Below are 18,817 nucleotides of genomic sequence, written 5' to 3' on the forward strand. Positions count from 1 at the left end.
CGAATTTCTACAACCATACCACGTTGAAAACACCGGTTCTCGTCGGAACACCGCAGTTAAACAACGTCGGGCCTGGTTAGTACTTGGATGGGAGACCGCCTGGGAATACCTGGTGTCGTAGACCTATGTTTAACTTTTTTAAATTATACTAAATAAAGTTTATTTTACCTTTCAATTATATTTTTATGACAGTAACTATAAGATCTTTCAAAGTTATAACCTTGAACCGCAAGTAACCGAATGTCTACAACCGTACCAGGTTGCCTAGCCTGTGAATATCTGTTGTCGTACACCTGTTTTTATCTTTTTAATAATCCTAAAATATAGTCTCGTTTAAGTGTTTCTATTTTCCAAAAATGTGTTTATACTGTTGATGATAGTATAAGTAAATAAATTCAAACTGTAACCGCAATTAATCGAAAGTTTTTCAACTAAACTGCATTGAAAACAACGGTTCTCGTCCGATCACTGAAGTTAAACAAGTTGTTGTTCAAAGACATGTTTGTTGTTGTATGTTGCTGCTGTGGTGACGGTACAAACGTCACTGTACTACGCGGGCGTCCACTTGTGTGCGCGTTTGATTCTTAGCAACAAAGCGGCCTGAATCTTTTGTACATGCCGCTATTGTGTTATGCTTCTTTGTACAGTGTTATTGTTTCTTTTATATTATCTTTTTAAGAACCTCAGTATAACTTTTTAAATTATACTAAACAAAGTTGAATTTACCTTTCAAGTATGTGTTTCTTCAACAGAAGTGGGTGTAAATACCAACGTCATGGTTTCAGCAGCTGCTAATTTCAATCCTAGAAAATGTTCTATAATAAATGAACAAAACTATTAGGTTATAGGATATATATGTTTATAGAGATTTTGACAGTGAATATAAGATTTATATATACTTGAACCGCAAGTAACCGAACGTCTACAATCATACCACGTTGAAAACACCGGTTCTCGTCCGAACACCGCAGTTAAACAACGTCGGGCCTCGTTAGTACTTGGATGGGAGACCGCCTGGGAATACCTGGTGTCGTAGACCTATGTTTAACTTTTTTAAATTATACTAAACAAAGTTTATTTTACCTTTCAATTATGTTTTTATGACAGTAACTATAAGATCTTTCTAAGTTATAATCTTGAACCGCAAGTAACCGAACGTCTACAACCATACCACGTTGAAAACACCGGTTCTCCTCCGAACACCGCAGTTAAACAACGTCGGGCCTGGTTAGTACTTGGATGGGAGACCGCCTGGGAATACCTGGTGTCGTAGACCTATGTTTAACTTTTTTAAATTATACTAAACAATGTTTATTTTACCTTTCAATTATGTTTTTTGACAGTAACTATAAGATCTTTCTCAGTTATAATCTTGAACCGCAAGTAACCGAATTTCTACAACCATACCACGTTGAAAACACCGGTTCTCGTCCGAACACCGCAGTTAAACAACGTCGGGCCTGGTTAGTACTTGGATGGGAGACCGCCTGGGAATACCTGGTGTCGTAGACCTATGTTTAACTTTTTTAAATTATACTAAATAAAGTTTATTTTACCTTTCAATTATATTTTTATGACAGTAACTATAAGATCTTTCAAAGTTATAACCTTGAACCGCAAGTAACCGAATGTCTACAACCGTACCAGGTTGAAAACACCGGTTCTCGTCCGAACACCGCAGTTAAACAACGTCGGGCCTTGTTAGTACTTGGATGGGAGACCGCCTGGGAATACCTGGTGTCTTAGACCTATGTTTAACTTTTTTAAATTATACTAAACAATGTTTATTTTACCTTTCAATTATGTTTTTTGACAGTAACTATAAGATCTTTCTCAGTTATAATCTTGAACCGCAAGTAACCGAACGTCTACAACCATACCACGTTGAAAACACCGGTTCTCGTCCGAACACCGCAGTTAAACAACGTCGGGCCTGGTTAGTACTTGGATGGGAGACCGCCTGGGAATACCTGGTGTCGTAGACCTATGTTTAACTTTTTTAAATTATACTAAACAAAGTTTATTTTACCTTTCAATTATGTTTTTATGACAGTAACTATAAGATCTTTCTCAGTTATAATCTTGAACCGCAAGTAAACGAACGTCTACAACCATACCACGTTGAAAACACCGGTTCTCGTTCGAACTCGTTAAACAACGTCGGGCCTGGTTAGTACTTGGATGGGAGACCGCCTGGGAATACCTGGTGTCGTAGACCTATGTTTAACTTTTTTAAATTATACTAAATAAAGTTTATTTTACCTTTCAATTATATTTTTATGACAGTAACTATAAGATCTTTCTAAGTTATAATCTTGAACCGCAAGTAACCGAATGTCTACAACCGTACCAGGTTGCCTAGCCTGTGAATATCTGTTGTCGTACACCTGTTTTTATCTTTTTAATAATCCTAAAATATAGTCTCGTTTAAGTGTTTCGATTTTCCAAAAATGTGTTTATACTGTTGATGATAGTATAAGTAAATAAATTCAAACTGTAACCGCAATTAATCGAAAGTTTTTCAACTAAACTGCATTGAAAACAACGGTTCTCGTCCGATCACTGAAGTTAAACAAGTTGTTGTTCAAAGACATGTTTGTTGTTGTATGTTGCTGCTGTGGTGACGGTACAAACGTCACTGTACTACGCGGGCGTCCACTTGTGTGCGCGTTTGATTCTTAGCAACAAAGCGGCCTGAATCTTTTGTACATGCCGCTAATGTGTTATGCTTCATTGTACAGTGTTATTGTTTCCTTTATATTATCTTTTTAAGAACCTCAGTAAAACTTTTTAAATTATACTAAAAAAGTTGAATTTACCTTTCAAGTATGTGTTTCTTCAACAGAAGTGGGTGTAAATATCAACGTCATGGTTTCAGCAGCTGCTAATTTCAATCCTAGAAAATGTTCTATAATAAATGAACAAAAGTATTAGGTTATAGGATATATGTGTTTATAGAGATTTTGACAGTGAATATAAGATTTATATATACTTTGAACCGCAAGTAACCGAACGTCTACAACCATACCATGTTGAAAACATCGGTTCTCGTCCGAACACCGCAGTTAAACAACGTCGGGCCTCGTTAGTACTTGGATGGGAGACCGCCTGGGAATACCTGGTGTCGTAGACCTATGTTTAACTTTTTTAAATTATACTAAACAAAGTTTATTTTACCTTTCAATTATGTTTTTATGACAGTAACTATAAGATCTTTCTAAGTTATAATCTTGAACCGCAAGTAACCGAACGTCTACAACCATACCACGTTGAAAACACCGGTTCTCGTCCGAACACCGCAGTTAAACAACGTCGGGCCTCGTTAGTACTTGGATGGGAGACCGCCTGGGAATACCTGGTGTCGTAGACCTATGTTTAACTTTTTTAAATTATACTAAACAAAGTTTATTTTACCTTTCAATTATGTTTTTATGACAGTAACTATAAGATCTTTCTAAGTTATAATCTTGAACCGCAAGTAACCGAACGTCTACAACCATACCACGTTGAAAACACCGGTTCTCGTCCGAACACCGCAGTTAAACAACGTCGGGCCTGGTTAGTACTTGGATGGGAGACCGCCTGGGAATGCCTGGTGTCGTAGACCTATGTTTAACTTTTTTAAATTATACTAAACAATGTTTATTTTACCTTTCAATTATGTTTTTTGACAGTAACTATAAGATCTTTCTCAGTTATAATCTTGAACCGCAAGTAACCGAATGTCTACAACCATACCACGTTGAAAACACCGGTTCTCGTCCGAACACCGCAGTTAAACAACGTTGGGCCTGGTTAGTACTTGGATGGGAGACCGCCTGGGAATACCTGGCACGTATCCGCGAAGTATGCGAAGCGCAGACAGAGTCTGTAATCTCTTTGAATTGCGCCCTCTATTGAGCACGTGACTGACATTCAGTTGACATTTAAAATCCGTTACTTCCGTTTCTCTCCCCACGTTGTTTTCGTCACTTGAGGTTGGCATAACAATAAAATAACGAATTTGTTAGGCTTGTCATCAACACTTTAACTTATAAACATTCTAAATAACATTTAAAAAATACTATGAACACATTTTAAAGCAAAAATAATATTGTTTGAATATTGCTGTTTTTTTTGGTACAAAATAACATAATTTTTGTATGTTATTTAATTTTTTATAATACCAATTATTAGAAGTTTTTTGAAAATGGACTATGGTCTTATGGGTAATATGGATAGTTTCACTATGGATTGCACATGGTCATAACCGGGAAATAATTGAATATACGGAATGGGAACCGGGCAAAATGTGAACTTTTACTGATATTTACATGGAATATGAGCATTTACCAATTTGTATAAACATTCATTTTTTCAAGAAGAAACTTGATATTGCTTATATCCGACACAATGAAGATGGCAATTGAGTATTTATAATTATAATTATCGGTTTGTCAAATTAAAACGCCATTTTTTAAAGATTGCGCAATCAACAGAATACTGCCGACCTCATTAAATAGTCGCATGTCTTATCTGTAAATACATACTTATCAGCGAGGAAATTGTTACCACACATTCTAAAAGTATTTTCTGTAATAGAGTGTTTTTTTTATAAACTAAAATATGTTTACGATTGTGTTTGATGCAAGTATATTATATATTTTTAAAAATGCAATTGTACTTACCCCTAATAAAACAAATGGAACGATCCAATTTACACTATGTGATTGGTTGTTGTGGATTATACCATTGTCAAATAGGTAAGTAATTATACAACATTGTTATTGTTAATCAAATATATTGAATGGCATGTAATCCAGTTTTTAAAAATAATTAAACATAATTTATTGATTTATAGACTGTTTTATAAGAATTGTTAACACTATTAAAATATAATATAATATAACAAAATAACAGAGAACAAAATGATTGATATAGGTCATCAAATAAATCAAAGAATTTGATCGATGACATTGACGACATTTATTTCTAATGAGGTATTTGTTATCAGTAACTGATAATCTAAGATTGGAAAAATATTTGAATAGTTAGTTGTACATTCAGCTTTCAACAGAGATAGGAAATCTGTAAACTAATTCACATTACTTTCATATTTGGACAAGAAAGAAAGAATGTTCTTAAAGTTCCTACTTAAATCCAGTAACGTAATACAGTACTTAGTAGTAGATGTATTGTCCTCAAAAAACATGAAAAATAAAGATTAATAATTACTTATAAAATGGCAAAATAAATTGTTAAATTCAACCAAAAACCTATTGGCTGGCAGCCAATTTGACTATTTTTTGCTTTAAATTACAGTTTTTTAGGTAAATACATTTTCTTTCGATCCAATTTTTGGTCAAAGTGGATACTATTAGGTGACATTCAAATGGCATATTCAACAAAAAATGTTTTAATAATTATTTTTTTCAGGAAGACAATACATCTTTAATAATTTGTTGTTGGGCACAAAGATTGCACATGAGATTTTTTGTTTTCTGTATTATTACAAATTTTATACTCTATCCATTAAAAAAACATTATTAAGATCAACTTCAAAACCTGTGAAGATACAACAATCTGTGAAGATACAACAGTGCCAGTACATTATTCCTCAATTTTCCTTTTATTGGCCTTCTTTTCAGGAATCGCCTTTAGAGTTGATGGACTGCACGAAACCCAGTGATTTTTCACCACTGACAGCAAAATGGTTAATCTGTCTGTTGTTCTGCCACGGTAGTCACGTTGGATGCCATTCAATCTTGCGTGCATTGACTCACCACCTTGTTCGCCATGGAATCCTAATCCCACCCCCCATTTCTTGATCCATGGTATGATATGCTCGCACAATATGTGAAATTTTGGAGGCTGCGTTTCATGGAATGTGGCGAAAATCTCTTTATAGATTGATATATTTTGTTCTGTAGGTAACAAAAGCAAAGTTGTCATTTATATTCTGAATGCTTAATATTTATTTAATAATAAATATGCAATTATTTAAAATTTAACAAAGATTTCTGTACTGTACATACGCAACTGATCAATTTCAGCATTCCCGAATTGTTCTGCTGAATTGTATAATCTGTGGCAGGCTCCAAATGCATTAAATAACTTTGTGTAGGCCACAGCTACATCTTCAGCCTCCTTCAAAAGAGTTGGACAAATGGCTTGGACAGTGTGGGTTATTCCATCCATTAAATATTTAATATTTGTTGTCTGAAATGATTTAATTTATTGTTTATTCAAAATGCAATTATTAAAAAAAAACTGAAACAGCCCATGCCACATTTGTAAGTCATCAACGTCAGCTTTATACCTACCATGTACAATTTATGGATATGGTTCCCAACAAAACACTGTCCCCAGTATGCCTGCCTTGTTATGCCCATTTTGATCAAGCGTTTGTCCAACTCCTCACAAATGGGACCCGTTCTCTTCAAAAAAGTTGGAGACGGTGGCGTGGCTTCAATATGTTCATTCTACAAAATAATCATGACATAATTCACATAGTTTTCTCATTCAATTTGCTTTGTTCAATAATAACAATAAAATATTTCTTATACTTACATGAGCATTTAATTTCTCCCTTTTCTGATTAATCTGTGTAATCAGTTCAATTGCACAATCATCATTTCCATGACCAAGTAAATTAAAAGCATTAAAATAATCAGTCATTTGGCCTATCTCCTGTTCCAGATTTTCCTTTTCATTTAAATGGTAACGCAAACATTCATTATGTTCCACTAACTGAAAAATAGGGTTAAAAGGGTCATTGTAAGTAACATGGATGGAATGCTCTGTATACAGGGTACCAACAAATGAAATTATAATGTACCTTAATGTACTCTTTACGAGCAATGCTTGCATTGATGCCGTCAGCTTGTTGGGCCATCTTTTTATCGAGTGTGTGGCATGCATCCTCTAAACTTTGATAATGCTTCAACCCAAGGCCTAAGCTAATATGCAGTCCAGGTGGACAAACCTAATTGTAATGAAACATTCTTTATTTAAAACTGATGATGGTATATTTATTCAAACATTAATCATACAAGGCAGAAATTATATATATAATTTTTCTGATATAAAAAGCATCAACTTATCAACTCTTATCAAACAAACAGTTTGATCAATCTATGAGCTTTACAGTACTTACATGATCAATGTCAATGTCAAGTATTGGTGAACTTATTACGTTGTTGTGAAACTTCGCATTTTTCAACATGCTTCCATTGCTTGCAAAACTTTCCAAATCTTTCTTCATAGATTCTAGAGATCTTTTTGTTAAATCCACTTTACCCTTCGAACTCAGGCAATATAAGCAAAAGTGTCGTCCTATAAAAAATACATTTTTTTAGTATTAAACTATTTATGAGATATTGCCTAATATAATACTAGGTTCCAGTGTATTAGAATTACAGTACTTACCACTTGCTCCGGATAATCCGTAAACACGGCATTCATATTCGTAATCCCCGAAAGCAAACAATTCAATTTCTTTTCCACTGAAATAAAGGAAGAGGTATATATTATGTACAGAATTATGAAACATAAAAAATACATACTTACCACTTTGCTTCAGACAATCCATAAACACGACATTTGTATTTATAGTACTGTAGCTGAATGCAAATAATTCAATTTCTTCTCCACTGAAATAAAATAAAAATAAATCAAAACATATAGTGAAATCATAAATAGTAAATACTTTTATAAATTGTCAGAACTGTTATGATATAAACTACTTACTTCCACACCAATGTCTTGAGGTCTTCAACTTGGTTCCTAATTCTCTCCATTCCTGTTTTTAAATTGTAGGTGCAATCGCCTGCTTCCCATATCAAAATTGTAACTGTATTTTTCAAAGAATTGGGCCGGTCAACATTGCCAATTTGCAGCATAAATTTGTAAGTTCCTCCTCCTTTGTCTCCGCCTAGTTTAATCCATATTTTATTTTCTGGTATCAAACCATTGTGCCAAGTAAGCATATCAAGACTAAAAGCAATAATAAAACAATATTGTGTTCATATTTCAAATGCTTTGAAAAAAAAATCTAATGAAAAAAAGAAAGAACATTTGATAAACGTGTGTATTTATACCTTTGTAGCTCATCTAACAATTGTGTTACTTTCACTCTTAAGTTTTTCACTACAACTAATGGCACATCTGTGAGCAACAACTCATCTGTCTTGGTATCTTTCACTAGCAATGGCACATACTCAGATGTCAGATTGTCGCCTATGATCTCATCAACTTGACAGCCAATACTGGCTTCGCATTCACAAACGACCCGGTACTTTGCTAACCATCTAAAAATAGAAGAAATAATAGTTTGGAACGGATGCTTATTTTAAATGAAGTAGATTGAATAATAGGTTGAAATAATAATTTGGTTTTATTTCAGAATAAATAAATGTCTAAATAATAAAATATACCTTTTTAATAATCTTGTTCTAGAGCCACTTAGTCCAAGGTGAGTTCTCATTGAGAGTATATCTCCTTGGGGCATCCTAATGGGTGTTTGAAGCATAGTCTTTAATTCTTCATTTAATTGGGAAAATTCGTGTCTGTGTTGTTCTAATTCAGCATCTTCTCCACTTATCAGTTTTCTGAATTGTTGAATCTGTGAAAGCAAAGGTATCAGTTGTTGAAATTGACGATTGATTCAGAAGTTCCCTTATAAAACATTAACAATCAACTTTTGTACCTGGTGTGTCCTCCTGTCTTTGGTTTTTTTTGATGCTGTATTTGACGACACTCTAACTGCAGGTATCTTCATATACCTAACCGTCTTCAAAACAAAAAAGAAAATATGAATAAATTTAACAGTATAGTATGTACACGGTCAATTGTAATTATGAGAAAATAAAGAAATGTATTGTACCTGCCCCTTTGATCTGAAGGTAGCTATACCATTTTCTGCTGTTTTGGCAGACAGTAGTTGGTGCCCTAAAACTTCGACATTCGCTTGCACAGGGCTTGTGGAAGGTTGTTTTGCATAAGTGTGTTCTTTTAAGACACACACATGTGTATTACACTGTCGACATTCAAACTGACACTGACATTTCTTACATTTGACAGCAACAGACATATAACATTGAATGAAAAGATCAGGTACAGCAGTGACAGACAAGTAGTGTACATTAGTTAAACAGGTAGGACAAATCATGAACTCGACATCAACAAAACAAGTATTAACACATGCTTTACAAGCAACATGATGACATGGTAACTCGACAGGACATTCACACAATACATTACAGATGCAACACATGAATGGTCTTAGAGAACCGATAATGTTGTAAGAATCGGGAATAGTTGTTAGTGTTGTGTTTATTGGTTCAAAATGCTTGGTAACTGATGAGGTATGAGCCATTTTTCTTTGACACTCTGCATTTCCACATCCCCTCTTCTTTTTCTTTGGCCTTCCACCTATGTGATAACAATTAACAATGGCTTTAAAAGTATTTGCTGTACATTAAAAATATAAACAAAATAAATTTTCTCTACCAGTATTAACTAACCTTTTCGTAGTTTATCTTCACAGATGTTACATCCTATTCGTTTATGTGGCGGCCAGTCCTTGCAGGAAATTTGTTGTTTTTGGACAACACACTTGATGTAGCAGAGATTACAGAATGACGATGGAGTTACGCTACTATCTTCATCTCTGCTAACATTAAGCTGTTCCCAATAGTCTGCCACTTTCTTTGACCGAGAGCCGGCTTTGTTTAATTTAATACCACACACTCTGCAGAGTGTACACAGTATTTGTTTGTGGTTTTCCATCAATCTGCCAAAAAAAAAAAAAATTATGATTACTCTATTCTAATGTACTTATCTGGTATACAGGTACAGGTCTGGTATGTCTATACAAAGCACATAGTAGGCCTACTTATGTTGATTAATACTATGCCTAGGCCTAAAATACTAATTATAGGCTTATTAAATAGCAGTAAAACATTCTAACATAATTATAAAAAAATAATTATTTCCCAAGTCTTACTAGGATATTTTGTCTCTATTTTAATACAAATTTAATTTAAACCATTTCATTTATTACCAAAAACTTCGTGTAAAGAAATATAAGCAGATACTTAAGTACCTAGATTAGTTTTGCGGACTTCGTCATTGACGAAATCTAGGCCTATCACTAAATAAAATGATCAAACTTTTCCAACATTATAAAGTTGAGATAAATTATAAATTTTACACGTATGTGTAAATCTTGTTTAATATATTTTAAAAATATAACTTACGTTGAGTTTGTTGATTTACTTTGTCTTAAAACAGGGAAACAAACAGGGGGTACTATTGATATTTATACGAATCGGCGACGAAATTTCAAAACAAACCAGTGAAGCGTATCGCGATACGCGCTAACTGCCAAACCTGAGGGCGCTGTCGCTGAATGCGTCCGTTAACGCGGATACGTGCTGGTGTCGTAGACCTATGTTGAACTTTTTTAAATTATACTAAACAATGTTTATTTTACCTTTCAATTATGTTTTTATGACAGTAACTATAAGATCTTTCAAAGTTATAATCTTGAACCGCAAGTAACCGAATGTCTACAACCGTACCAGGTTGCCTAGCCTGTGAATATCTGTTGTCGTACACCTGTTTTTATCTTTTTAATAATCCTAAAATATAGTCTCGTTTAAGTGTTTCTATTTTCCAAAAATGTGTTTATACTGTTGATGATAGTATAAGTAAATAAATTCAAACTGTAACCGCAATTAATCGAAAGTTTTTCAACTAAACTGCATTGAAAACAACGGTTCTCGTCCGATCACTGAAGTTAAACAAGTTGTTGTTCAAAGACATGTTTGTTGTTGTATGTTGCTGCTGTGGTGACGGTACAAACGTCACTGTACTACGCGGGCGTCCACTTGTGTGCGCGTTTGATTCTTAGCAACAAAGCGGCCTGAATCTTTTGTACATGCCGCTATTGTGTTATGCTTCTTTGTACAGTGTTATTGTTTCTTTTATATTATCTTTTTAAGAACCTCAGTATAACTTTTTAAATTATACTAAACAAAGTTGAATTTACCTTTCAAGTATGTGTTTCTTCAACAGAAGTGGGTGTAAATACCAACGTCATGGTTTCAGCAGCTGCTAATTTCAATCCTAGAAAATGTTCTATAATAAATGAACAAAACTATTAGGTTATAGGATATATATGTTTATAGAGATTTTGACAGTGAATATAAGATTTATATATACTTGAACCGCAAGTAACCGAACGTCTACAATCATACCACGTTGAAAACACCGGTTCTCGTCCGAACACCGCAGTTAAACAACGTCGGGCCTGGTTAGTACTTGGATGGGAGACCGCCTGGGAATACCTGGTGTCGTAGACCTATGTTTAACTTTTTTAAATTATACTAAACAATGTTTATTTTACCTTTCAATTATGTTTTTTGACAGTAACTATAAGATCTTTCTCAGTTATAATCTTGAACCGCAAGTAACCGAATTTCTACAACCATACCACGTTGAAAACACCGGTTCTCGTCCGAACACCGCAGTTAAACAACGTCGGGCCTGGTTAGTACTTGGATGGGAGACCGCCTGGGAATACCTGGTGTCGTAGACCTATGTTTAACTTTTTTAAATTATACTAAACAATGTTTATTTTACCTTTCAATTATGTTTTTTGACAGTAACTATAAGATCTTTCTCAGTTATAATCTTGAACCGCAAGTAACCGAATTTCTACAACCATACCACGTTGAAAACACCGGTTCTCGTCCGAACACCGCAGTTAAACAACGTCGGGCCTGGTTAGTACTTGGATGGGAGACCGCCTGGGAATACCTGGTGTCGTAGACCTATGTTTAACTTTTTTAAATTATACTAAATAAAGTTTATTTTACCTTTCAATTATATTTTTATGACAGTAACTATAAGATCTTTCAAAGTTATAACCTTGAACCGCAAGTAACCGAATGTCTACAACCGTACCAGGTTGAAAACACCGGTTCTCGTCCGAACACCGCAGTTAAACAACGTCGGGCCTTGTTAGTACTTGGATGGGAGACCGCCTGGGAATACCTGGTGTCTTAGACCTATGTTTAACTTTTTTAAATTATACTAAATAAAGTTTATTTTACCTTTCAATTATATTTTTATGACAGTAACTATAAGATCTTTCTCAGTTATAATCTTGAACCGCAAATAACCGAACGTCTACAACCATACCACGTTGAAAACACCGGTTCTCCTCCGAACACCGCAGTTAAACAACGTCGGGCCTGGTTAGTACTTGGATGGGAGACCACCTGGGAATACCTGGTGTCGTAGACCTATGTTTAACTTTTTTAAATTATACTAAACAATGTTTATTTTACCTTTCAATTATGTTTTTTGACAGTAACTATAAGATCTTTCTCAGTTATAATCTTGAACCGCAAGTAACCGAACGTATACAACCATACCACGTTGAAAACACCGGTTCTCGTCCGAACACCGCAGTTAAACAACGTCGGGCCTGGTTAGTACTTGAATGGGAGACCGCCTGGGAATACCTGGTGTCGTAGACCTATGTTTAACTTTTTTAAATTATACTAAACAATGTTTATTTTACCTTTCAATTATGTTTTTTGACAGTAACTATAAGATCTTTCTCAGTTATAATCTTGAACCGCAAGTAACCGAATGTCTACAACCATACCAAGTTGAAAACACCGTTTCTCGTCCAAACTCGTTAAACAACGTCGGGCCTGGTTAGTACTTGGATGGGAGACCGCCTGGGAATACCTGGTGTCGTAGACCTATGTTTAACTTTTTTAAATTATACTAAACAATGTTTATTTTACCTTTCAATTATGTTTTTATGACAGTAACTATAAGATCTTTCTCAGTTATAATCTTGAACCGCAAGTAACCGAACGTCTACAACCATACCACGTTGAAAACGCCGGTTCTCGTCCGAACACCGCAGTTAAACAACGTCGGGCCTGGTTAGTACTTGGATGGGAGACCGCCTGGGAATACCTGGTGTCGTAGACCTATGTGTAACTTTTTTAAATTATACTAAATAAAGTTTATTTTACCTTTCAATTATATTTTTATGACAGTAACTATAAGATCTTTCTAAGTTATAATCTTGAACCGCAAGTAACCGAATGTCTACAACCGTACCAGGTTGCCTAGCCTGTGAATATCTGTTGTCGTACACCTGTTTTTATCTTTTTAATAATCCTAAAATATAGTCTCGTTTAAGTGTTTCGATTTTCCAAAAATGTGTTTATACTGTTGATGATAGTATAAGTAAATAAATTCAAACTGTAACCGCAATTAATCGAAAGTTTTTCAACTAAACTGCATTGAAAACAACGGTTCTCGTCCGATCACTGAAGTTAAACAAGTTTTTGTTCAAAGACATGTTTGTTGTTGTATGTTGCTGCTGTGGTGACGGTACAAACGTCACTGTACTACGCGGGCGTCCACTTGTGTGCGCGTTTGATTCTTAGCAACAAAGCGGCCTGAATCTTTTGTACATGCCGCTAATGTGTTATGCTTCATTGTACAGTGTTATTGTTTCCTTTATATTATCTTTTTAAGAACCTCAGTATAACTTTTTAAATTATACTAAACAAAGTTGAATTTACCTTTCAAGTATGTGTTTCTTCAACAGAAGTGGGTGTAAATATCAACGTCATGGTTTCAGCAGCTGCTAATTTCAATCCTAGAAAATGTTCTATAATAAATGAACAAAAGTATTAGGTTATAGGATATATGTGTTTATAGAGATTTTGGCAGTGAATATAAGATTTATATATACTTTGAACCGCAAGTAACCGAACGTCTACAACCATACCATGTTGAAAACACCGGTTCTCGTCCGAACACCGCAGTTAAACAACGTCGGGCCTCGTTAGTACTTGGATGGGAGACCGCCTGGGAATACCTGGTGTCGTAGACCTATGTTTAACTTTTTTAAATTATACTAAACAAAGTTTATTTTACCTTTCAATTATGTTTTTATGACAGTAACTATAAGATATTTCTAAGTTATAATCTTGAACCGCAAGTAACCGAACGTCTACAACCATACCACGTTGAAAACACCGGTTCTCGTCCGAACACCGCAGTTAAACAACGTCGGGCCTGGTTAGTACTTGGATGGGAGACCGCCTGGGAATACCTGGTGTCGTAGACCTATGTTTAACTTTTTTAAATTATACTAAACAATGTTTATTTTACCTTTCAATTATGTTTTTTGACAGTAACTATAAGATCTTTCTCAGTTATAATCTTGAACCGCAAGTAACCGAATGTCTACAACCATACCAAGTTGAAAACACCGTTTCTCGTCCAAACTCGTTAAACAACGTCGGGCCTGGTTAGTACTTGGATGGGAGACCGCCTGGGAATACCTGGTGTCGTAGACCTATGTTTAACTTTTTTAAATTATACTAAACAATGTTTATTTTACCTTTCAATTATGTTTTTATGACAGTAACTATAAGATCTTTCTCAGTTATAATCTTGAACCGCAAGTAACCGAACGTCTACAACCATACCACGTTGAAAACGCCGGTTCTCGTCCGAACACCGCAGTTAAACAACGTCGGGCCTGGTTAGTACTTGGATGGGAGACCGCCTGGGAATACCTGGTGTCGTAGACCTATGTGTAACTTTTTTAAATTATACTAAATAAAGTTTATTTTACCTTTCAATTATATTTTTATGACAGTAACTATAAGATCTTTCTAAGTTATAATCTTGAACCGCAAGTAACCGAATGTCTACAACCGTACCAGGTTGCCTAGCCTGTGAATATCTGTTGTCGTACACCTGTTTTTATCTTTTTAATAATCCTAAAATATAGTCTCGTTTAAGTGTTTCGATTTTCCAAAAATGTGTTTATACTGTTGATGATAGTATAAGTAAATAAATTCAAACTGTAACCGCAATTAATCGAAAGTTTTTCAACTAAACTGCATTGAAAACAACGGTTCTCGTCCGATCACTGAAGTTAAACAAGTTTTTGTTCAAAGACATGTTTGTTGTTGTATGTTGCTGCTGTGGTGACGGTACAAACGTCACTGTACTACGCGGGCGTCCACTTGTGTGCGCGTTTGATTCTTAGCAACAAAGCGGCCTGAATCTTTTGTACATGCCGCTAATGTGTTATGCTTCATTGTACAGTGTTATTGTTTCCTTTATATTATCTTTTTAAGAACCTCAGTATAACTTTTTAAATTATACTAAACAAAGTTGAATTTACCTTTCAAGTATGTGTTTCTTCAACAGAAGTGGGTGTAAATATCAACGTCATGGTTTCAGCAGCTGCTAATTTCAATCCTAGAAAATGTTCTATAATAAATGAACAAAAGTATTAGGTTATAGGATATATGTGTTTATAGAGATTTTGGCAGTGAATATAAGATTTATATATACTTTGAACCGCAAGTAACCGAACGTCTACAACCATACCATGTTGAAAACACCGGTTCTCGTCCGAACACCGCAGTTAAACAACGTCGGGCCTCGTTAGTACTTGGATGGGAGACCGCCTGGGAATACCTGGTGTCGTAGACCTATGTTTAACTTTTTTAAATTATACTAAACAAAGTTTATTTTACCTTTCAATTATGTTTTTATGACAGTAACTATAAGATATTTCTAAGTTATAATCTTGAACCGCAAGTAACCGAACGTCTACAACCATACCACGTTGAAAACACCGGTTCTCGTCCGAACACCGCAGTTAAACAACGTCGGGCCTGGTTAGTACTTGGATGGGAGACCGCCTGGGAATACCTGGTGTCGTAGACCTATGTTTAACTTTTTTAAATTATACTAAACAATGTTTATTTTACCTTTCAATTATGTTTTTTGACAGTAACTATAAGATCTTTCTCAGTTATAATCTTGAACCGCAAGTAACCGAATGTCTACAACCATACCAAGTTGAAAACACCGTTTCTCGTCCAAACTCGTTAAACAACGTCGGGCCTGGTTAGTACTTGGATGGGAGACCGCCTGGGAATACCTGGTGTCGTAGACCTATGTTTAACTTTTTTAAATTATACTAAACAATGTTTATTTTACCTTTCAATTATGTTTTTATGACAGTAACTATAAGATCTTTCTCAGTTATAATCTTGAACCGCAAGTAACCGAACGTCTACAACCATACCACGTTGAAAACGCCGGTTCTCGTCCGAACACCGCAGTTAAACAACGTCGGGCCTGGTTAGTACTTGGATGGGAGACCGCCTGGGAATACCTGGTGTCGTAGACCTATGTGTAACTTTTTTAAATTATACTAAATAAAGTTTATTTTACCTTTCAATTATATTTTTATGACAGTAACTATAAGATCTTTCTAAGTTATAATCTTGAACCGCAAGTAACCGAATGTCTACAACCGTACCAGGTTGCCTAGCCTGTGAATATCTGTTGTCGTACACCTGTTTTTATCTTTTTAATAATCCTAAAATATAGTCTCGTTTAAGTGTTTCGATTTTCCAAAAATGTGTTTATACTGTTGATGATAGTATAAGTAAATAAATTCAAACTGTAACCGCAATTAATCGAAAGTTTTTCAACTAAACTGCATTGAAAACAACGGTTCTCGTCCGATCACTGAAGTTAAACAAGTTTTTGTTCAAAGACATGTTTGTTGTTGTATGTTGCTGCTGTGGTGACGGTACAAACGTCACTGTACTACGCGGGCGTCCACTTGTGTGCGCGTTTGATTCTTAGCAACAAAGCGGCCTGAATCTTTTGTACATGCCGCTAATGTGTTATGCTTCATTGTACAGTGTTATTGTTTCCTTTATATTATCTTTTTAAGAACCTCAGTATAACTTTTTAAATTATACTAAACAAAGTTGAATTTACCTTTCAAGTATGTGTTTCTTCAACAGAAGTGGGTGTAAATATCAACGTCATGGTTTCAGCAGCTGCTAATTTCAATCCTAGAAAATGTTCTATAATAAATGAACAAAAGTATTAGGTTATAGGATATATGTGTTTATAGAGATTTTGGCAGTGAATATAAGATTTATATATACTTTGAACCGCAAGTAACCGAACGTCTACAACCATACCATGTTGAAAACACCGGTTCTCGTCCGAACACCGCAGTTAAACAACGTCGGGCCTCGTTAGTACTTGGATGGGAGACCGCCTGGGAATACCTGGTGTCGTAGACCTATGTTTAACTTTTTTAAATTATACTAAACAAAGTTTATTTTACCTTTCAATTATGTTTTTATGACAGTAACTATAAGATATTTCTAAGTTATAATCTTGAACCGCAAGTAACCGAACGTCTACAACCATACCACGTTGAAAACACCGGTTCTCGTCCGAACACCGCAGTTAAACAACGTCGGGCCTGGTTAGTACTTGGATGGGAGACCGCCTGGGAATACCTGGTGTCGTAGACCTATGTTTAACTTTTTTAAATTATACTAAACAATGTTTATTTTACCTTTCAATTATGTTTTTTGACAGTAACTATAAGATCTTTCTCAGTTATAATCTTGAACCGCAAGTAACCGAATTTCTACAACCGTACCACGTTGAAAACACCGGTTCTCGTCCGAACACCGCAGTTAAACAACGTCAGGCCTGGTTAGTACTTGGATGGGAGACCGCCTGGGAATACCTGGTGTCGTAGACCTATGTTTAACTTTTTTAAATTATACTAAATAAAGTTTATTTTACCTTTCAATTATATTTTTATGACAGTAACTATAAGATCTTTCAAAGTTATAACCTTGAACCGCAAGTAACCGAATGTCTACAACCGTACCAGGTTGAAAACACCGGTTCTCGTCCGAACACCGCAGTTAAACAACGTCGGGCCTTGTTAGTACTTGGATGGGAGACCGCCTGGGAATACCTGGTGTCTTAGACCTATGTTTAACTTTTTTAAATTATACTAAATAAAGTTTATTTTACCTTTCAATTATATTTTTATGACAGTAACTATAAGATCTTTCTCAGTTATAATCTTGAACCGCAAATAACCGAACGTCTACAACCATACCACGTTGAAAACACCGGTTCTCCTCCAAACACCGCAGTTAAACAACGTCGGGCCTGGTTAGTACTTGGATGGGAGACCGCCTGGGAATACCTGGTGTCGTAGACCTATGTTTAACTTTTTTAAATTATACTAAACAATGTTTATTTTACCTTTCAATTATGTTTTTTGACAGTAACTATAAGATCTTTCTCAGTTATAATCTTGAACCGCAAGTAACCGAACGTCTACAACCATACCACGTTGAAAACACCGGTTCTCGTCCGAACACCGCAGTTAAACAACGTCGGGCCTGGTTAGTACTTGGATGGGAGACCGCCTGGGAATACCTGGTGTCGTAGACCTATGTTTAACTTTTTTAAATTATACTAAACAATGTTTATTTTACCTTTCAATTATGTTTTTTGACAGTAACTATAAGATCTTTCTCAGTTATAATCTTGAACCGCAAGTAACCGAATGTCTACAACCATACCACGTTGAAAACACCGGTTCTCGTCCGAACACCGCAGTTAAACAACGTTGGGCCTGGTTAGTACTTGGATGGGAGACCGCCTGGGAATACCTGGTGTCGTAGACCTATGTTTAACTTTTTTAAATTATACTAAACAATGTTTATTTTACCTTTCAATTATGTTTTTATGACAGTAACTATAAGATCTTTCAAAGTTATAATCTTGAACCGCAAGTAACCGAATGTCTACAACCATACCACGTTGAAAACACCGGTTCTCGTTGGAACACCGCAGTTAAACAACGTCGGGCCTGGTTAGTACTTGGATGGGAGACCGCCTGGGAATACCTGGTGTCGTAGACCTATGT

General features: G+C 35.3%; 1 protein-coding gene, 27 non-coding genes and 8 pseudogenes across 28 annotated transcripts; 35 read left to right on the forward strand and 1 right to left on the reverse strand.

Annotated features, from left to right (window-relative positions):
- Nucleotides 1–5: 5 nt before the first annotated feature.
- Nucleotides 6–124, forward strand: LOC140052766 (5S ribosomal RNA). Its single transcript, XR_011845683.1, has one exon. It is a non-coding gene; the product is annotated as a 5S ribosomal RNA (ribosomal RNA).
- Nucleotides 125–920: 796 nt separating this feature from the next.
- Nucleotides 921–1,039, forward strand: LOC140052883 (5S ribosomal RNA). Its single transcript, XR_011845796.1, has one exon. It is a non-coding gene; the product is annotated as a 5S ribosomal RNA (ribosomal RNA).
- Nucleotides 1,040–1,157: 118 nt separating this feature from the next.
- On the forward strand, nucleotides 1,158–1,276 carry LOC140053449 (5S ribosomal RNA). Its single transcript, XR_011846308.1, has one exon. It is a non-coding gene; the product is annotated as a 5S ribosomal RNA (ribosomal RNA).
- A 117-nt stretch (nucleotides 1,277–1,393) lies between these two features.
- Nucleotides 1,394–1,512, forward strand: LOC140053513 (5S ribosomal RNA). The gene has a single exon (XR_011846372.1). It is a non-coding gene; the product is annotated as a 5S ribosomal RNA (ribosomal RNA).
- Nucleotides 1,513–1,630: 118 nt separating this feature from the next.
- LOC140053069 (5S ribosomal RNA) lies at nucleotides 1,631–1,749 on the forward strand (annotated as a pseudogene).
- A 117-nt stretch (nucleotides 1,750–1,866) lies between these two features.
- Nucleotides 1,867–1,985, forward strand: LOC140053131 (5S ribosomal RNA). Its single transcript, XR_011845993.1, has one exon. It is a non-coding gene; the product is annotated as a 5S ribosomal RNA (ribosomal RNA).
- Nucleotides 1,986–2,103: 118 nt separating this feature from the next.
- Nucleotides 2,104–2,218, forward strand: LOC140053080 (5S ribosomal RNA; annotated as a pseudogene).
- Nucleotides 2,219–3,014: 796 nt separating this feature from the next.
- LOC140053018 (5S ribosomal RNA) lies at nucleotides 3,015–3,133 on the forward strand. Its single transcript, XR_011845923.1, has one exon. It is a non-coding gene; the product is annotated as a 5S ribosomal RNA (ribosomal RNA).
- Nucleotides 3,134–3,251: 118 nt separating this feature from the next.
- LOC140052831 (5S ribosomal RNA) lies at nucleotides 3,252–3,370 on the forward strand. The gene has a single exon (XR_011845746.1). It is a non-coding gene; the product is annotated as a 5S ribosomal RNA (ribosomal RNA).
- Nucleotides 3,371–3,488: 118 nt separating this feature from the next.
- Nucleotides 3,489–3,607, forward strand: LOC140053395 (5S ribosomal RNA). The gene has a single exon (XR_011846256.1). It is a non-coding gene; the product is annotated as a 5S ribosomal RNA (ribosomal RNA).
- Nucleotides 3,608–3,724: 117 nt separating this feature from the next.
- On the forward strand, nucleotides 3,725–3,842 carry LOC140053073 (5S ribosomal RNA; annotated as a pseudogene).
- Nucleotides 3,843–4,959: 1,117 nt separating this feature from the next.
- On the reverse strand, nucleotides 4,960–10,383 carry LOC140051277 (uncharacterized). The gene is made up of 14 exons (XM_072096435.1): nucleotides 10,239–10,383; nucleotides 9,504–9,772; nucleotides 8,864–9,411; nucleotides 8,687–8,770; nucleotides 8,415–8,602; nucleotides 8,079–8,288; nucleotides 7,729–7,974; nucleotides 7,408–7,631; nucleotides 7,136–7,314; nucleotides 6,818–6,964; nucleotides 6,550–6,729; nucleotides 6,303–6,461; nucleotides 6,015–6,198; nucleotides 4,960–5,903 (listed from the first exon to the last, which is right to left on the reverse strand). The coding sequence occupies exons 2-14, from the start codon at nucleotides 9,766–9,768 to the stop codon at nucleotides 5,590–5,592; spliced, it is 2,928 nt and encodes a 975-aa protein (XP_071952536.1). The 5' UTR covers nucleotides 9,769–9,772; nucleotides 10,239–10,383; the 3' UTR covers nucleotides 4,960–5,589.
- Nucleotides 10,384–11,226: 843 nt separating this feature from the next.
- Nucleotides 11,227–11,345, forward strand: LOC140053367 (5S ribosomal RNA). The gene has a single exon (XR_011846228.1). It is a non-coding gene; the product is annotated as a 5S ribosomal RNA (ribosomal RNA).
- Nucleotides 11,346–11,462: 117 nt separating this feature from the next.
- LOC140053514 (5S ribosomal RNA) lies at nucleotides 11,463–11,581 on the forward strand. The gene has a single exon (XR_011846373.1). It is a non-coding gene; the product is annotated as a 5S ribosomal RNA (ribosomal RNA).
- Nucleotides 11,582–11,698: 117 nt separating this feature from the next.
- LOC140053516 (5S ribosomal RNA) lies at nucleotides 11,699–11,817 on the forward strand. Its single transcript, XR_011846375.1, has one exon. It is a non-coding gene; the product is annotated as a 5S ribosomal RNA (ribosomal RNA).
- Nucleotides 11,818–11,935: 118 nt separating this feature from the next.
- LOC140053070 (5S ribosomal RNA) lies at nucleotides 11,936–12,054 on the forward strand (annotated as a pseudogene).
- Nucleotides 12,055–12,172: 118 nt separating this feature from the next.
- Nucleotides 12,173–12,291, forward strand: LOC140053411 (5S ribosomal RNA). The gene has a single exon (XR_011846271.1). It is a non-coding gene; the product is annotated as a 5S ribosomal RNA (ribosomal RNA).
- Nucleotides 12,292–12,408: 117 nt separating this feature from the next.
- LOC140052789 (5S ribosomal RNA) lies at nucleotides 12,409–12,527 on the forward strand. Its single transcript, XR_011845705.1, has one exon. It is a non-coding gene; the product is annotated as a 5S ribosomal RNA (ribosomal RNA).
- Nucleotides 12,528–12,644: 117 nt separating this feature from the next.
- On the forward strand, nucleotides 12,645–12,759 carry LOC140053094 (5S ribosomal RNA; annotated as a pseudogene).
- A 118-nt stretch (nucleotides 12,760–12,877) lies between these two features.
- LOC140053404 (5S ribosomal RNA) lies at nucleotides 12,878–12,996 on the forward strand. Its single transcript, XR_011846265.1, has one exon. It is a non-coding gene; the product is annotated as a 5S ribosomal RNA (ribosomal RNA).
- Nucleotides 12,997–13,793: 797 nt separating this feature from the next.
- LOC140052907 (5S ribosomal RNA) lies at nucleotides 13,794–13,912 on the forward strand. The gene has a single exon (XR_011845818.1). It is a non-coding gene; the product is annotated as a 5S ribosomal RNA (ribosomal RNA).
- A 118-nt stretch (nucleotides 13,913–14,030) lies between these two features.
- On the forward strand, nucleotides 14,031–14,149 carry LOC140053132 (5S ribosomal RNA). Its single transcript, XR_011845994.1, has one exon. It is a non-coding gene; the product is annotated as a 5S ribosomal RNA (ribosomal RNA).
- Nucleotides 14,150–14,266: 117 nt separating this feature from the next.
- On the forward strand, nucleotides 14,267–14,381 carry LOC140053096 (5S ribosomal RNA; annotated as a pseudogene).
- Nucleotides 14,382–14,499: 118 nt separating this feature from the next.
- LOC140053405 (5S ribosomal RNA) lies at nucleotides 14,500–14,618 on the forward strand. The gene has a single exon (XR_011846266.1). It is a non-coding gene; the product is annotated as a 5S ribosomal RNA (ribosomal RNA).
- Nucleotides 14,619–15,415: 797 nt separating this feature from the next.
- Nucleotides 15,416–15,534, forward strand: LOC140052908 (5S ribosomal RNA). The gene has a single exon (XR_011845819.1). It is a non-coding gene; the product is annotated as a 5S ribosomal RNA (ribosomal RNA).
- A 118-nt stretch (nucleotides 15,535–15,652) lies between these two features.
- On the forward strand, nucleotides 15,653–15,771 carry LOC140053133 (5S ribosomal RNA). The gene has a single exon (XR_011845995.1). It is a non-coding gene; the product is annotated as a 5S ribosomal RNA (ribosomal RNA).
- A 117-nt stretch (nucleotides 15,772–15,888) lies between these two features.
- LOC140053097 (5S ribosomal RNA) lies at nucleotides 15,889–16,003 on the forward strand (annotated as a pseudogene).
- A 118-nt stretch (nucleotides 16,004–16,121) lies between these two features.
- LOC140053406 (5S ribosomal RNA) lies at nucleotides 16,122–16,240 on the forward strand. The gene has a single exon (XR_011846267.1). It is a non-coding gene; the product is annotated as a 5S ribosomal RNA (ribosomal RNA).
- Nucleotides 16,241–17,037: 797 nt separating this feature from the next.
- On the forward strand, nucleotides 17,038–17,156 carry LOC140052909 (5S ribosomal RNA). The gene has a single exon (XR_011845820.1). It is a non-coding gene; the product is annotated as a 5S ribosomal RNA (ribosomal RNA).
- Nucleotides 17,157–17,274: 118 nt separating this feature from the next.
- On the forward strand, nucleotides 17,275–17,393 carry LOC140053134 (5S ribosomal RNA). Its single transcript, XR_011845996.1, has one exon. It is a non-coding gene; the product is annotated as a 5S ribosomal RNA (ribosomal RNA).
- Nucleotides 17,394–17,510: 117 nt separating this feature from the next.
- LOC140052972 (5S ribosomal RNA) lies at nucleotides 17,511–17,629 on the forward strand. Its single transcript, XR_011845882.1, has one exon. It is a non-coding gene; the product is annotated as a 5S ribosomal RNA (ribosomal RNA).
- Nucleotides 17,630–17,747: 118 nt separating this feature from the next.
- LOC140053071 (5S ribosomal RNA) lies at nucleotides 17,748–17,866 on the forward strand (annotated as a pseudogene).
- Nucleotides 17,867–17,984: 118 nt separating this feature from the next.
- Nucleotides 17,985–18,103, forward strand: LOC140052867 (5S ribosomal RNA). Its single transcript, XR_011845781.1, has one exon. It is a non-coding gene; the product is annotated as a 5S ribosomal RNA (ribosomal RNA).
- Nucleotides 18,104–18,220: 117 nt separating this feature from the next.
- Nucleotides 18,221–18,339, forward strand: LOC140053135 (5S ribosomal RNA). The gene has a single exon (XR_011845997.1). It is a non-coding gene; the product is annotated as a 5S ribosomal RNA (ribosomal RNA).
- A 117-nt stretch (nucleotides 18,340–18,456) lies between these two features.
- On the forward strand, nucleotides 18,457–18,575 carry LOC140053032 (5S ribosomal RNA). The gene has a single exon (XR_011845937.1). It is a non-coding gene; the product is annotated as a 5S ribosomal RNA (ribosomal RNA).
- Nucleotides 18,576–18,693: 118 nt separating this feature from the next.
- On the forward strand, nucleotides 18,694–18,812 carry LOC140053587 (5S ribosomal RNA). Its single transcript, XR_011846442.1, has one exon. It is a non-coding gene; the product is annotated as a 5S ribosomal RNA (ribosomal RNA).
- The last annotated feature ends 5 nt before the right edge of the window (nucleotides 18,813–18,817 follow it).

Source organism: Antedon mediterranea, chromosome 6 (genome assembly GCF_964355755.1).
Source record: "Antedon mediterranea chromosome 6, ecAntMedi1.1, whole genome shotgun sequence".
Classification (NCBI taxonomy): Eukaryota; Metazoa; Echinodermata; class Crinoidea; order Comatulida; family Antedonidae; genus Antedon; species Antedon mediterranea.

Coding starts and splice junctions, on each gene's coding strand:
- LOC140051277 (XM_072096435.1), bottom strand. CDS start 9,768: ATGGAAAACCACAAACAAATACTGTGTACACTCTGCAGAGTGTGTGGT. Junction 8,289..8,414: donor AGAACAAGATTATTAAAAAG/GTATATTTTATT, acceptor TTCTATTTTTAG/ATGGTTAGCAAAGTACCGGG. Junction 5,904..6,014: donor TGCTGAAATTGATCAGTTGC/GTATGTACAGTA, acceptor TGTTACCTACAG/AACAAAATATATCAATCTAT.